Below are 13,480 nucleotides of genomic sequence, written 5' to 3' on the forward strand. Positions count from 1 at the left end.
CATAAAAGTAGCATGGACACCAGGATGAAGACATAAAGGTATAATTAAAGGGGGAATCTTGCAGAGGTCCAGTCAGAGAACTGTTAAAAATAAAAACCATAAATATCAGAGGAAGGCAATAACTGCCTGTCAGAGCTGGTGGTCCTACATCCCACAAATTAGACCTGTGCTGGCAAACCCCTGTGCCACACACAGCATCTTTGACCACAGACCACTGTAAACCACTCAGAACAGAGATGTGTCTCTATACATTACAAATGGAAATAAGGAGACTAAAAGGAACATTAGAACAGCTTCCTGAGTTGGTCAAGAGACCTCAAATTATTCCCAATTTTCAAATGAAGATCACCATCTTCTAAGTTAACAGCTGCTGAGTTCAACTCAGCAGGTATTGCCTGAAATTCTCTGGCCTGTGCCAGCATCTGACTAGACCTTTCACTTATCTTTTCCATCATCTAAACACAATCATTCCCACTAAGCAATTTTTCTGATAAAATTATAGGTGAGACAGGTTTAACTTTCTGCGTTACTTTGTGAAGATCTGGTACTTCTGAGCTGTGGAGGTGAAATCTTGATGCAAATATTGTGCCATTTGTCCTGTCTGATAATCAGACCAGTCTATTTGTGATTTCCATAAAAAATTATTAGAATGCTTTCCTGTATTTTCTTGAAAAAAGCAACAAAATACTTCGTTTCAGACACTAAATCTAGCACAGAGTCCCTGGAGTATAGACTACCAGCATGTCAACAAGACCACTTCAAAACACAGCTTACTATGGACTCAATATTTATCTGAGCTTTTCAGGCTTGCTTCTTCAACTAAACTCTAAGAAGTTCCAAAGATTGTGTTTTTTTCCTTACTATAGTCCCATCTCCTGAATTTTTCCATTCATTTTCCATGACCAAGGAAGAAGGATACACTGTGCACGTAACAAAATGGCCAAACTCCTTCCAGTAAGTGTATACACTGAGATGGTTGTACTAACAAACAAGAGATTTCGAAATATTTCTCTGCAGGGATGGAATAAAGGATTCAACATGTTTTTCCTGTTAATATTATTTGTAATGCTCAGAGCACTTCAGCACAAGGTCCTGTATGACCAGAGCGATTAGATGTTCTTGCTGCCAGAAGATAGCAAATTAAGTAAAACAACAAGACTGGTAAAAATAAAGCCAATGTTTGATAAACCCCCCCCCAAAACTAACCACTAACTGCCAAAACAAAAACCAGACAGGAACCTGAAACTAAATTAATCCATCCATCCATATATTGGTCTCATTTCAAAATAGCTAAGTGTGCCTAAATCCACCAAGTGAAACACAGTTATAGAATCATAGAGTGGTTTGGGTTGAAAGGGACCTTTAAAGGCTACGTAGTCCACGGCCCCTTAAATGAGCAATGACATCTTCAACTAGCCCAGGTTTATCAGGGCCCCATCCAGCCTGGCCTTGAGCACTTCCAGGGATGGAGCAGCCACGACTTCTCTGGGCAACTTGTGCCAGTACCTCACAACCTTCACAGTAAAGATTTTCTGCCTTGTATCTAATCTACATGCTTTTATTTCAAAACCACTGGCCCTTATCCTAACACAACAGGCTGGCCTTAAAAGTTTGTCCTCATCACTCTTATAAGCCCCCTTTAAGTACTGAGAAGCCACAACGAGGTCTCCCCAGAGCTTTCTCTTCTCCAGGATGACCAACCCCAACTCTCTGTCCTCACAGCAGAGGCACTCCAGCCCCCTCTGATCAGTCTCTGACTTGAGAGGTGTGGGAAGAGATGTTGCCAGTGAAGAATAAGGCAAGTAAGGGCTTGAGTACCTCAGCCTTTCCCTCGTCTGTTGAGACCAGTTTGCCAGCCTTGCTTATCAGGGGGATAAACCTACCAGACATCACTTTTCCTTTTCAAATGGTAACAAGGTTCAGTCAGTCTGTGGATGCTACACATTGCCTCTTTGCAAGTGGGCTATAATGAAGGGACTCCTGCACTGAAGATGCATCAGTCCAGGGATCCAGTTCAGCTGCTCCACCTCTGATGCAAACAGAACAAACAGAAGGGCAGTCCCAAGCCACTACAGAGACTAAGGACACGCGCAGCTACTGCAGGAGCATTCAGATAGACAAAGTCTTCAAGTGACCTGTAATTTCAGCTCCATTAGTAGATTTTCTCCAACTATGTAACTCAGTGCAATCATTTGTCACTGAGCTCTGGGGAGCCATCCAGAGGGAAACAAGAACCATTTCCCTGCTGCAGCCTGTCACCTGGGCAGTCAGCGTCTCTCAGCACTTGTGCTGTTGTATAAATTACATCCCTCCCAGTTTGGTCAAGTATGTCCATCATTCAGCACATATGTAATCTTCACTATTTTATTGTCTCATTGATGGAAGAATTAGCTGCACAGTGGGAAACACATTAAGAAAGGACTACCAATTATTTTGCTCTGTTACTAACTTCTTTAATCCCCTGTAATCTCTTCTAAGGGTGGATTCATATCTACTCAAATCACTTCACAGGGGACATATATAATGTAACAGAAGCCTTACACACCAGGGAAAACAAAAACCCCTGCTATGGATCCTCCAGAGTATCAAATGCACCAGCCATTGCTAGAGAACAGATCATAATTTGCAAACACTATGCAGTGGCACTGTCCAAGCTAACCCCAGTTCTCTCATCCATTCAGCTGGGAAGATCATCATGACTTAGGCCATAACCTCTGTTCTTCCAATAATGAGCCAACCACAGCCCAACAACAGGAACCTGGTTTTGTTCTAAGCACCTTATAGTGTTCCCACCTGCATAGCAAGATTCTATTTTATCCATTTCAGAAGCTGGTATCAAATGTGGTGAGTGTATTCAAAACCTTTTCCTGGTCTGGAGAGGTAATTTGTGGATCTTGAAGCTACAGGAACCATGGCACAGGATTCCCAAACAACATTGCAGGAAAACCACCAAGAGATAAACATTTTTTGCCTGTTTTCTGGGGGCTTGAGGGTGCTGTTGTTGTTAGTTTTTTGTTTGTTTGGGGTTTTTGTGGTTTTTTTCCTATATTGACATAGTGAACTGAAACAACTGATCACTTTTTCAGCTGAGATGGGAAAAAAAAGAAAGTAAGACTCAACCCAGAGAATCTAGAGGTGATATAAGTGGCAATGGAAATACCAAAGCAGTGTCATGTCGCTCTTGATAAGTGAACTTGGAACGCGGAGCAATTTCTGCACATGGTTGTTCCCAGTAACCCAACTTTCAGAGAAGATTTACCTGATCTTTTTCTTCTCTGAGTTATCTAAACATCTCTGTCTTTTCCATAATATGTGCCCTACTGCAGTCTTTGCCTGCTGCTTCAAGTCGGTGTTACTGCAATGAACACTGTTGAGAATAGCCTTCAGTTACCACTCACATTTGACTTGAGCATTAACATGGTAGTCCATTAGTCTGGTTGAGCTGCTCAAGTCAGCATTAAAATGTATATTCTTTAAATGACACAGTTTTTACCCACTTCACAGTGCAATTCCAGAAGTTTCTAATCTATGATACTTTAGATGGTAAAACTGGCTTACTTGTAGGACATTTGCTGTGTAACAAAAAAATTAATTAGATCTGTCAAGGCACTTTATTATGCTCATTTTAACCCATATCAGCAAACACATATGGACTTTCCAATTAAAGATGAAGACATTTTCTGAAGTTGGCGATTAGATAAAGCTTGAGCTATTTTAGAGACACTTGAGAGTAGAGGTATTTTTAAGGCGTTGTCTGCTGTGGGCAGTTTAAAGCCTAACTACATACAGTTTATCCACCTGTTGAAAAGGGATCCATCAACATGTATAAGAATCATTAGTATTTGAACAAAAATTTATCAGATTTAACCAAAGTAATCAAAGAGTCAAAATACATAGAAAAAAAAACCACAGACAAATCTTTCACTACAAGCAGGGCTTCTTTCAAAAAAACTCAGCAGGCAGAATATTTGTGTTTCCTACTACCTGTGTATGCATGACATTATGCCCCTCTAATCTTAAGATTTAGCATGATGCCATAAGAAATACTTTATCAGCTCAGTATCTGTGCAGATCTACACAGTATCGATTACTGTACACCTTGAAATAAAGATCCAGGGTCTATAATTCTGGCTGGAGAGGAATAATTACAAATTTGATTCCAATGCATAGTGTGCAGCAACCATAAGCAGCAAGGGGGTAAACTCCTGGGACTATGAGTTTTTTCACTTTTTGGTGGCTACCTTGTTTTCACCAAGATTAACTAGGGATGACACTTGTTTTCTAGAAATTCACAAAAATGTTACCCCAAAAGTCAGTTGATTCCTCTCAAGAAATAATACATCATCAATTTTATGATGCTTGTGGAATTTTGTGAAATGCTTAACATAATGACTCTGGACTTGATTTAAGACTTAGAATACTGCTATACACCAATGCAGACAAACACAAGGGGGTTTGGGAGTTTTCATAAAAATAGCAGTATTTATACATCCAGCTGCCTGTGTGTTTAATGGTAAAGTTGCTGACCTCTTATGCAAAACAATACCATTATCACTGTGGCATCAATTCATTAACCAAAATGACAGAGCGTCTTATGATCAAATGAGAAAGGTTCCTCTTCTTTTTATGGGAGTAGAGCTTGTGATACAGCTATACTGGATCTATCTGTGAGTGAACTGGAAACCAGCTATTTTCTATACTCAATGGAATTCTGATTTATTATGTGCTTGAAATTACTGTGGATTTCTATTAAAGACAAACACTTTGTGGTAAGGTACCATACTTACCTGTAATTTAGTTATGTAACAGTAGTATCCTCCACAGACCCCACATCCTTTGGGGTTTTATGTTTTTCAGATACGCAACTTTCAGAGCCAACTTGGCATTTTTTAAGAGTTTGGCCTTTTTCCTGAGGCCCTAAGCAAACCTCAAGCCATGAAGGAGCAGAGAATTTATACAGGTCTGCACAGACTCAATTAGCAGTTTCCTTTCCACTGACATCCACAGCAAGCCAGCATGTATGGAAAGATGGGGCATGCAGAAATCAACAATTACAGATAGGCCACTTTTCCCACATTTGGAAATGTACAGCTCAAGGCGAACTATTTAGTCAGTGTCTTTAGTGCACGAGAAACCTCTGCTAGCTGGCAGATTTTCTCTTTGAAAGTTTATTCATTTATTCTATTACTCAGCATAGGCAATGGTAAATTAAAGCTGCAGCACAACTGAAAAGGACCAAGGAAAATGACATTTTAGGTGAAGCTGTAATGTTCAAAGGTGAGAGACCATTTTTAGTTGGTAAGTGTACCACTTTGAAATATGTTTTGTGTCTCAAATTGTTTTATGTTTACTCACAGATCGAGGCATCAAAATAAAAGCTTTGAAGAATGACACACAAGCTTATAGAGACTCATACATCCACTTGACTTACTTACACATTCTGCAGATGAAAGGATCTACTCTAAAAAGAATAAATTTATGTTCCAAGACTGCGGTCCTCCCATTAATTAATTTCACTTGTGCACTTCTAGACTGCTTACAGAGACTTATTTCTGACTCACACACCCTCTGGTATAATTTCTTTGGACTGAGGACTCTTTACAGGACAAAAAATACTGATCTAGAAAAAGAATTTAGGAAACTAAGTACAAAAAGGTAACATACCCTTCCTCAATTGTAACAGAATTCATGATGATGCAGTTTGTTATCTTAACTTTGTCTTTTATGGTACACATGCTGCCGATGACGGAGTGTTTAATGGATGTTTTCTCCCCGATTTGAGTGGATGACCCAACAATACTGTCTGATCCAACCTAGGGAAGAAGACAACAGACACTAGCAAAAGTACATGGAGTTCTCCGATGTGTTCTCCATACACCTCTTACAAACAGCATGTCTCAAAGCACTCATCAACTAAGTTTACCATGCTCTGCCCTGAGAGATCTTTGGCAGAGGAAAGATCTAGAAATCTGGGCAGTTGGACAGTCTTCCCAAGGTCCATTAGCTTGGCCAAACTCCATTAAGTGGGTCCAGCTCTGCAGGTCTCGTGCAGCAAGGTAAGAACAGTCCTGCTGGGACTGACTGGTTTCATTCAGGTTTGCCCAATGAGACCTGTCAAAGGGAGGCTTGAAGTTGGTGTTCAAGCAAAATGCTTCAGTGAGAAGCAAGGCTAAAATACTGATGCCTTCTGGGTCTAGTGTCCTTTGGGAGGCAAACTGCTCAAACAGCAAAAACTGCCACTAGGGAATAAGAGACTGCAGTTGGGTCTTGGAAGTAAGATAGAATTTTTACCAAACATTTTAGAAGACAAGAGATTGAAAGGCAGGAACACATGGGTGAGTCTACAGGAGACTCTGGGCTGTATCACCCAACATAGACATTCCACACTTCAGAACTCAGCTTCGCTTCCAACAATGGGACTGAATTTTAGCAAGCAGTTCTTGAAGCAAAGTGTGTGCAGACTGTATTGAAAGAACAGAGATGGGAAAAGAGAACGCTTACCATGCCTCTGTCATTGATCTGTGCAGATCCATGAATCAGTGGCTCTTCCAGACCCAGATTAAGCAATAGCTTGGGAACCTGGATGGAATAACCCACATCAAAAGTTAACATGACAGTGCTGTGCCCACACATTACATAAAGATGGCTTTGGTTTATATTGTGCTACTGCATATATCATAAACATTTTAATTTACAGGAAAAGGTAGGTTACTGCATCTTAAGTGTCCACTAGGTATGTGTGATTTATCATCTTCCACTTTTGTAAAGGAGACAGGTACACACTGCCACTGCAGTGCACTGCATGTCTCCTCCCAACTCAGGTTCCCACCTGTGGAGAAGCAGTGGAGCAGCAGCAGCAGCAGGCTGGCTCCAGCTGAACAGTGACATCCTGACTTTATTATAATGTCCAGCATCTGCAACTTCAAATGCAGCTCAACGTGTTTTATGCTGTTCTGTAAAGCAAGGCAGGGAAGCAGGTAATACCAAATAAAAATCAGTAAAGCAGCATAACAAGATGATTATGTTTAGCCCACTCCATAAGGTACTACACTGAGGCACAGGCAACAAAACCGTATTTCAGATGTTTAAGTAGAAAGAAACTAAAGTTGATCAAGTGGCTATTCCAAATGGTAGAAATCTGCACAAGAAAAGGATCTTGAAAGGGAGAAGGCAGGTGTTAGATAAGCAGACAAAGCAGAGATGGTAATAGAGAGAGACACAGCTCACAAGGTAGCCAAGAACAAATCCATGGACAGCAATTCTGACCTGGCTCTTGAAAAGAAAGGGGAGCCAGTGTTGCAGGAGGATGGGATATCACTCCATCATTCCTCCTTTTGTGGGTGAAAGAGCAGCCTGAGGCATTCTGCATCTCCTGGCGTCACGCTGGGGCCAAGGTCACACACCATAGAAAAGGCGATGACAGCACAGATGGGGATTTCAGCGGAGGTGGAAGCCCTGCAGCAATGCACAGACACAGTGCTGCACAGTTACTGGCAGGGTGATGCAATGTATGATGTGTCTTGGTAGGACAGAGGTGGCAGTCAAAGAAACACAGGGGACACAGAAGGTGGCAAAGTGATGCATGATGCCTAAGAGTTCTGTGTGTCACAGCAAACTGTACTCCTGAGGGAGGCAGCGTGTGCTGGGCTGGTGGGGAGCTCCCCACATGCTGTTTGGCCAGTCAGGATATGTGCAATGACTGTCCATTTGGGAAGTCAACTGGAGTCTCAGCACGGTGATGGTGCAACTGGGTTTGCCTAAAGGAAGGGAGCAGCACTCATTAAGTCTCTCTTTTCTAGGCACCTATTTTCACAAAAGTCTTAGAAATGTTTATCTTGGAGATCTTTATTGCTGTGTTGAATTTGGCTGAATGTTGCCAGCAATTTCCAAAGTTGCTATGAAGGAACTGCCACACAGTACAATTGTTTAAAATGACCTCCTTAGAAAGCTGGGATAACAACAGCTGATGGCTGGGGAGTGAACCTCAAGGAGCAAATCTCACAGATCTGGAGGAGCTGGGATCAGATAATACATCTCAAGATCTCAAATGAGTTACTTGCAGGAAATGATGTAGATATTCATAATATGACCAACCCACTTTCCTTCCAGCATACAAGGATGGATAAATAGTGCTGTTTTTCACATGGTAAGAATTTTCACAATTGATGCTTCATTCAGACGACTGAAGTGAGCTCAGATGAGCTCATGTGTCTGAGCTATCATTTCTATTTGCCTGTTGTCCCCAGCAGACATTTTCACATCTGTAGCTCTTTACATCTTGAAGTTGGTCCTACCCACTTGACTTGTGTTTTGTTTACTTATTAAAAAATAGAAGTAGATTAGATCCTTCAGTCCAAGGTGCAGGCACTACAGAAAACCACCAGTTTACCAGAACACCACAAACTAGGCCAGTGCACCCAGATGATGCTCACTAGGTGAAGGGATGTTGTCCTCACCTGACACACAGATCCAAGTGAGGAACACAACACCAAGGAATACCTAAGCATGGGCTGGGAAGATTCCTGCTATCCACTGTTGATCTGTGGGAAGGGAAAGAAATGAAAAAAAAGGCTCTTGCCCTCCTCAGTGGAAAGGTGATGTGGTGAAATAAATAAAGGATTTTACTGGCCAGAGCAAAGCCCTTACTAGAATCAGTCAATGGTAGTGCGGCCTGAGAGGTAACCCAAGAAAGCTACCAGCTCAAGCATTTTACTCTGAAAAGGAAGGTTACACGGGGGGCAGGAGTCAGAGGGAGTGCCTGGGTCAAGGGAAGGTTTAAGATGTGTTTGGATTTAATTCATCTTACAAAGAAACTATTTCCTGCTATTGAAGATAACTCCCTCCTGAACCCACCTGCCCACACACAGGCTGCAGGCATCCAGAAACCCAGCTGGAAGTGAAATGATGTGAGCAAACTGTTTCCTCACCAGAAGGTTAGGATGCTATTCCTTTCCACAGCTACTGGACTGGACTGCTACTGCTCTATGAGTCTGTTCTTTTGGACCTCAAAGTTATAGGTCCTGGCTTTGCAGCAAGGGAATCAGGATCTGGTCCATGAAGACCAAGATAAGGGCAAGCAAGACATCAAAAGCCTTCCTTAATAACCAACAAACAGGTAAAAAAAACCCCCAGATCAAATTGATTGTCTATCTTTTATGAGGATTAGCAAGATAAACAAAATGTAGTGGCGCTGAAAAAAGGAGCTCCTTTCCCACAACTCCTCATTAAGGTCCATTTTATGTTTTACCTCAACACAGTTTCCTTCAAAATTTTACCATCCTGAAAAAGTTAAAAATTCAAAGAAAATCCTTTCCAACATTGAAGGCCCCAATGTGATTTCAAAACACTAATTCTTTGTACCACCCAGGAGCAAATATATTTCCTGAACTGACCAAAATGTAGAATATTTAGGTTAAAAAAAAACAACAACCAAAAAACAAAAACCAACACAAAAAACCCACATGGAGTCTGACTGGCTTAAGTCAATAACTTTTTACTGAAGTGGCTGCTGCCAAATGTACACGCACACTTCCCCCAGCAAACGGTGTTCTCTCTTAACCCTTTGGGCACACTGGTTCCTGTTATCCTTGGGGAAAGTTTTCTCTTTCTGACAGCAGTGCTGCCTCTCTTTCTCATGTCCCCAGCTATGAAGCAAATAATTGTATTTCTGTGCTCCTCTACAGGCACCAAGGAGAAAGAGCTCCAGTGTGTAAACTCATGCTGCCTTGCTGCAATTCTGATTTGCATAAATTAATCCATTCATGTTATTAAAAACAAATCAGCCCAGTCTGAGAGCAAATGCAAGGCTGTGCCCACTTCCAGGATTCCCAATGCAATTCTATCACCCTCCCAGCTCCATTTCCAGAAATCCCGAGTCTTTCCTTACTGCACTCCTTATTGGTCTTTCAAAACGAGAGGAAACTGTCCACTCCTGATAGCAGTGAAGTTCATCACTAGCAGAGCAAAGTGAGAACTTGTACACTGCATCAGCCAGTGTAGTAAACCCCTCCAAAAAGACCCAAAACTCCACTCCACAAACATTAAGAGCTTTTAATCATCAGCTCATTAGCTAGTACAAGCTTCTCTAATCCTCCCCTGTGATTTTTTATTTTATGAATTCTGAGTACTGTGAAAGTGAAAGCTGCAACAGATCAACCTTTCACTTGTGTGTTTACCAGGAGTACCACTGCAGTGAAACCTGTTCATTAAATAATTTCTTTCATCATGGAAATCATTGGGCAATTTAAATGTAAGGGTAGTTTAGGTCTTCCTGCAAATTCTTAATAACCTTTGTCATTATCACAGACAAACATCTGCTATGAAGAGTCCAGTCAGAACTGATCCTGCCTTTAGGATGTGGAGGACATTGATTAGATGAGCTATCAAGACTACTTCCATCCTTATTTTCCACACTTCTTGGCTCTTGGCCTGCAGGTCTTGCCCCCCCGCAAAAAACCACAAGAGTGTGTGGGGTGAGGGCTTTCTTAGCTAAATCAAAGCTATGGAGTAAATTAGTGACAGAACTGTTTCCTGGCCTCACATCCCTATCCAGCAACCAGCAGGATGATGTGCCTAGATAAGATGGCACTGGTTCAATTCCCACATATTCCTCTGCTGTATCGCAGGGAGCCACTCCTGGAGGCTAAAATGTCCCATAAACTCCTGCTGTACTCCCAGGAGACAGTTCTGTATTTTCCTCACCTGTCGGTTTGCTTCAATATACAGCCCAAGAGTATTCACTCGGTAGCACAGCCCCTCTTTCATTATATGGACGTAGCAGCGCACTTGTCCTTCATGGAGAGTTTCATTCATATCTCCTCTATGATCATTCCAACAAGAGTTATCTGGAGCAGGTTTCAGCAAGCTATTATCTTCCTTTATGAAACTATAAATGTCTGGAGAACACACACATGCATGAAGTTAGACAGGATTTAATGAAATACTTTCTGAAGAGGAATACTATTAAAATACTGTTGGTGAAGGGAAATCTTTGCCTCACCTCATCTCAATGGCGAGATACTTAGCAATCATTAACAGATCTTATCACGTGTAGTGAGTAAGTGCTTATTTTTATTCTGCAGGTGTGAATCAAGGAACCAGGAGAGATGCAAAGTTTTGCCCAAGGTCACACCAGGAGACAGCGGAAATGTTAAAAATAAGTTCCAAGACCTGAGATCCTGTCCAGTTCCCAGTGCAGGGTGGTTAAGGCTTAGTCTGTTGCCCTATGCAATTTTAGGAACTCCCTCCTAAAATTACATTTTCAAAAATGCATTTACCTATCCTGTAGTCTGGTAAAAAAATACAGAACCCCTAGCTGATTTGCTAATGATTTACACCAAAATAAGGAAGGACAAAAATATTTAAATAATGCACAATACTGTTTGAAAAAGAAATGGGATAAAATCTTTGCTATCATGAGAAAAAACCCCCAATCTCCAACCTAGTGTTTCAGGCTAATTCTGTACTCTACTCAGTAGCATACAGTAGCATACAGACTTCAAAACTTTCATATACCCATATATCATTTTCTTTGATACTTGTACTGACCTAGGGATGCTTGTTCTTTTTTCTTTTGATCCTCTTCTTTGTTGTCTAGTCCTTGCTGCAATGATGTGGGAGAAGAGAACTGTTTCCTAACCAGATGTGGAATCAGTTCACTCCGGAGAGATGTGATTGTCCTGGGGAAGAAGATGCACACATGAAGTCCATGAATACTAAAACTTACATGTCTTCATTTTCTTTGCATAACATTGTCAGACATTTGCACATTTTTCATGAGGATAAATCAAAATGCCAGGTATTCCAAGACACTAAGACAATGTTCACTAGTCACATGCTTCCTTAATGCATCAAAATATAAAGAAAGCTTGAAAATAAGGAAAAATCTTCATTTTTAGAACAAATTGCTCTACTTCAACAGAGATGCTTATAATTTAATATAGCATCACCCTGCAATTCCTGCTTGCATGGAGATGGGATGCAGAAAGTACCAACATTATCATGACAACAACTGAAATCCTCTTTATGTGGCTTAAAAATGGCATCAATTGACATAAAAAGAGAGAATAAAGAACACATAGAGGAAAAACTAAAGCAGCTCCTTTTCTTTGTGATAAAAATATGGAAATGCTCAAGGATAGATGAAATATGAGATCCTTAAATGAAAAAAATTATGATGCACACATTAACAATATTCTTGATCACATGAAACTTCCAAATTTTAACGATTCAGTCTTTTAACCGCAAGAAATCAGCACATTTTAATTAGTTTAGGTCCTAAGACTTCCATGCTCTTTGGGTGCTCTGATGAAGAAAGCTTCCAAAGGCTTCAGCTGGCAATACACCCATCTTTTTCTGTGTACAGATTTCAACTTTTATGATATCTATTCTGACACCTCAATACTAGGAGGCAGAGAAATCATGAAGGGTTTTAACCCAAGCTACACATGCCTTAAACAAGGACCCTGATCATTAAATTATCTTTAGGCTTGCATTCATTTATACATTGCAATGAATCAAGAAAAAAACTCTTCTAAATTACAAATATCAATGTAGAAAGTCTATTGTATGATGGGATTATAACCCTGTTAATTCGATTTTGACTATGAGAAGATAATTTTATTTTTCAATAAAGTATTTGGGAAAAAAAACCCCAAATCAACAGTTTTTACAGTTGGAGTGCACTCTTGAAAGAGCTTTATTGTTGTTGTTTCAATATTTTAACAATATCCATTTAGTTACTGAATTGTGAATTATTTAAAGTAGTACTTGGGAAAATCATGTGGAAAATGAACTCAAGCTTGGCACATGTAAGAGGAAGTACTAAACCAGAGGAAGGACTGGGAGAACTAACACACTGAACTTGGCTAGAGGAACTCAAAAAACAATAACCTACAAAGAAAGAAGAGTATTTAGAATGGAATCAGCAAAACAAGGAACTAACTAGTAGGTTAAATTACAAGAGAAAACTACCAGAACAAGTATAGTGAAAATTATTTTGCTTGTCAAAATATCTAGCAAAGGGAGATCTTACACAGTTCAAACGTTAAGAAACATCCAGCCCAAAACCCAACCAGGCCCCTGTTTCAGGTCAATGACAGTGAAGTGTACCTAAGGACCAAAACAGTCTTTCCTGCTTCTAACTTTGAAGGGAAGATTCAGATGTGATTGCCAGTTCAGCCCTATGAACAACAAATACAGTGTGTTCCTTTTTCTTGACAAACTTTTTTTTCAGTCCCTCAACTGTAGGTTGTGTCACATTCTCCATTCTGCAATGGCATGATCAAACCCACCTCAGCTCTGAAATCCTGCTTTTATTTTTTATTACAGACAAGGAAAACCTCTAGTCTTCAATCTCTCCTCATTCTTGAAAATAAGATTATAATCACCTTCAGATAGCTGTATTTCAGGAACTAATGAAGCAAAACACTTCATTCTTTAATCCCCAAATTTCTCCCTGCTAACCACTCACAGGCGCGCT

The 13,480-nt window shown here is 40.5% G+C and overlaps 1 protein-coding gene across 1 annotated transcript in view; it reads right to left on the minus strand.

Moving 5' to 3' along the window:
• EIF2B3 (eukaryotic translation initiation factor 2B subunit gamma) overlaps positions 1-13,480 on the minus strand; it is a 96,093-nt gene that overhangs the window by 20,148 nt on the left and 62,465 nt on the right. The window contains exons 6-9 of the mRNA XM_071564919.1: positions 11,548-11,678; positions 10,702-10,895; positions 6,502-6,579; positions 5,665-5,813 (exon numbers count right to left, since the gene is read on the minus strand). Of these exons, the coding sequence (XP_071421020.1) occupies positions 5,665-5,813; positions 6,502-6,579; positions 10,702-10,895; positions 11,548-11,678 (552 nt within the window). The remainder of the gene's footprint in view (positions 1-5,664; positions 5,814-6,501; positions 6,580-10,701; positions 10,896-11,547; positions 11,679-13,480) is intronic.

This window comes from Pithys albifrons, chromosome 10 (assembly GCF_047495875.1).
Source record: "Pithys albifrons albifrons isolate INPA30051 chromosome 10, PitAlb_v1, whole genome shotgun sequence".
Lineage (NCBI taxonomy): Eukaryota > Metazoa > Chordata > Aves > Passeriformes > Thamnophilidae > Pithys > Pithys albifrons.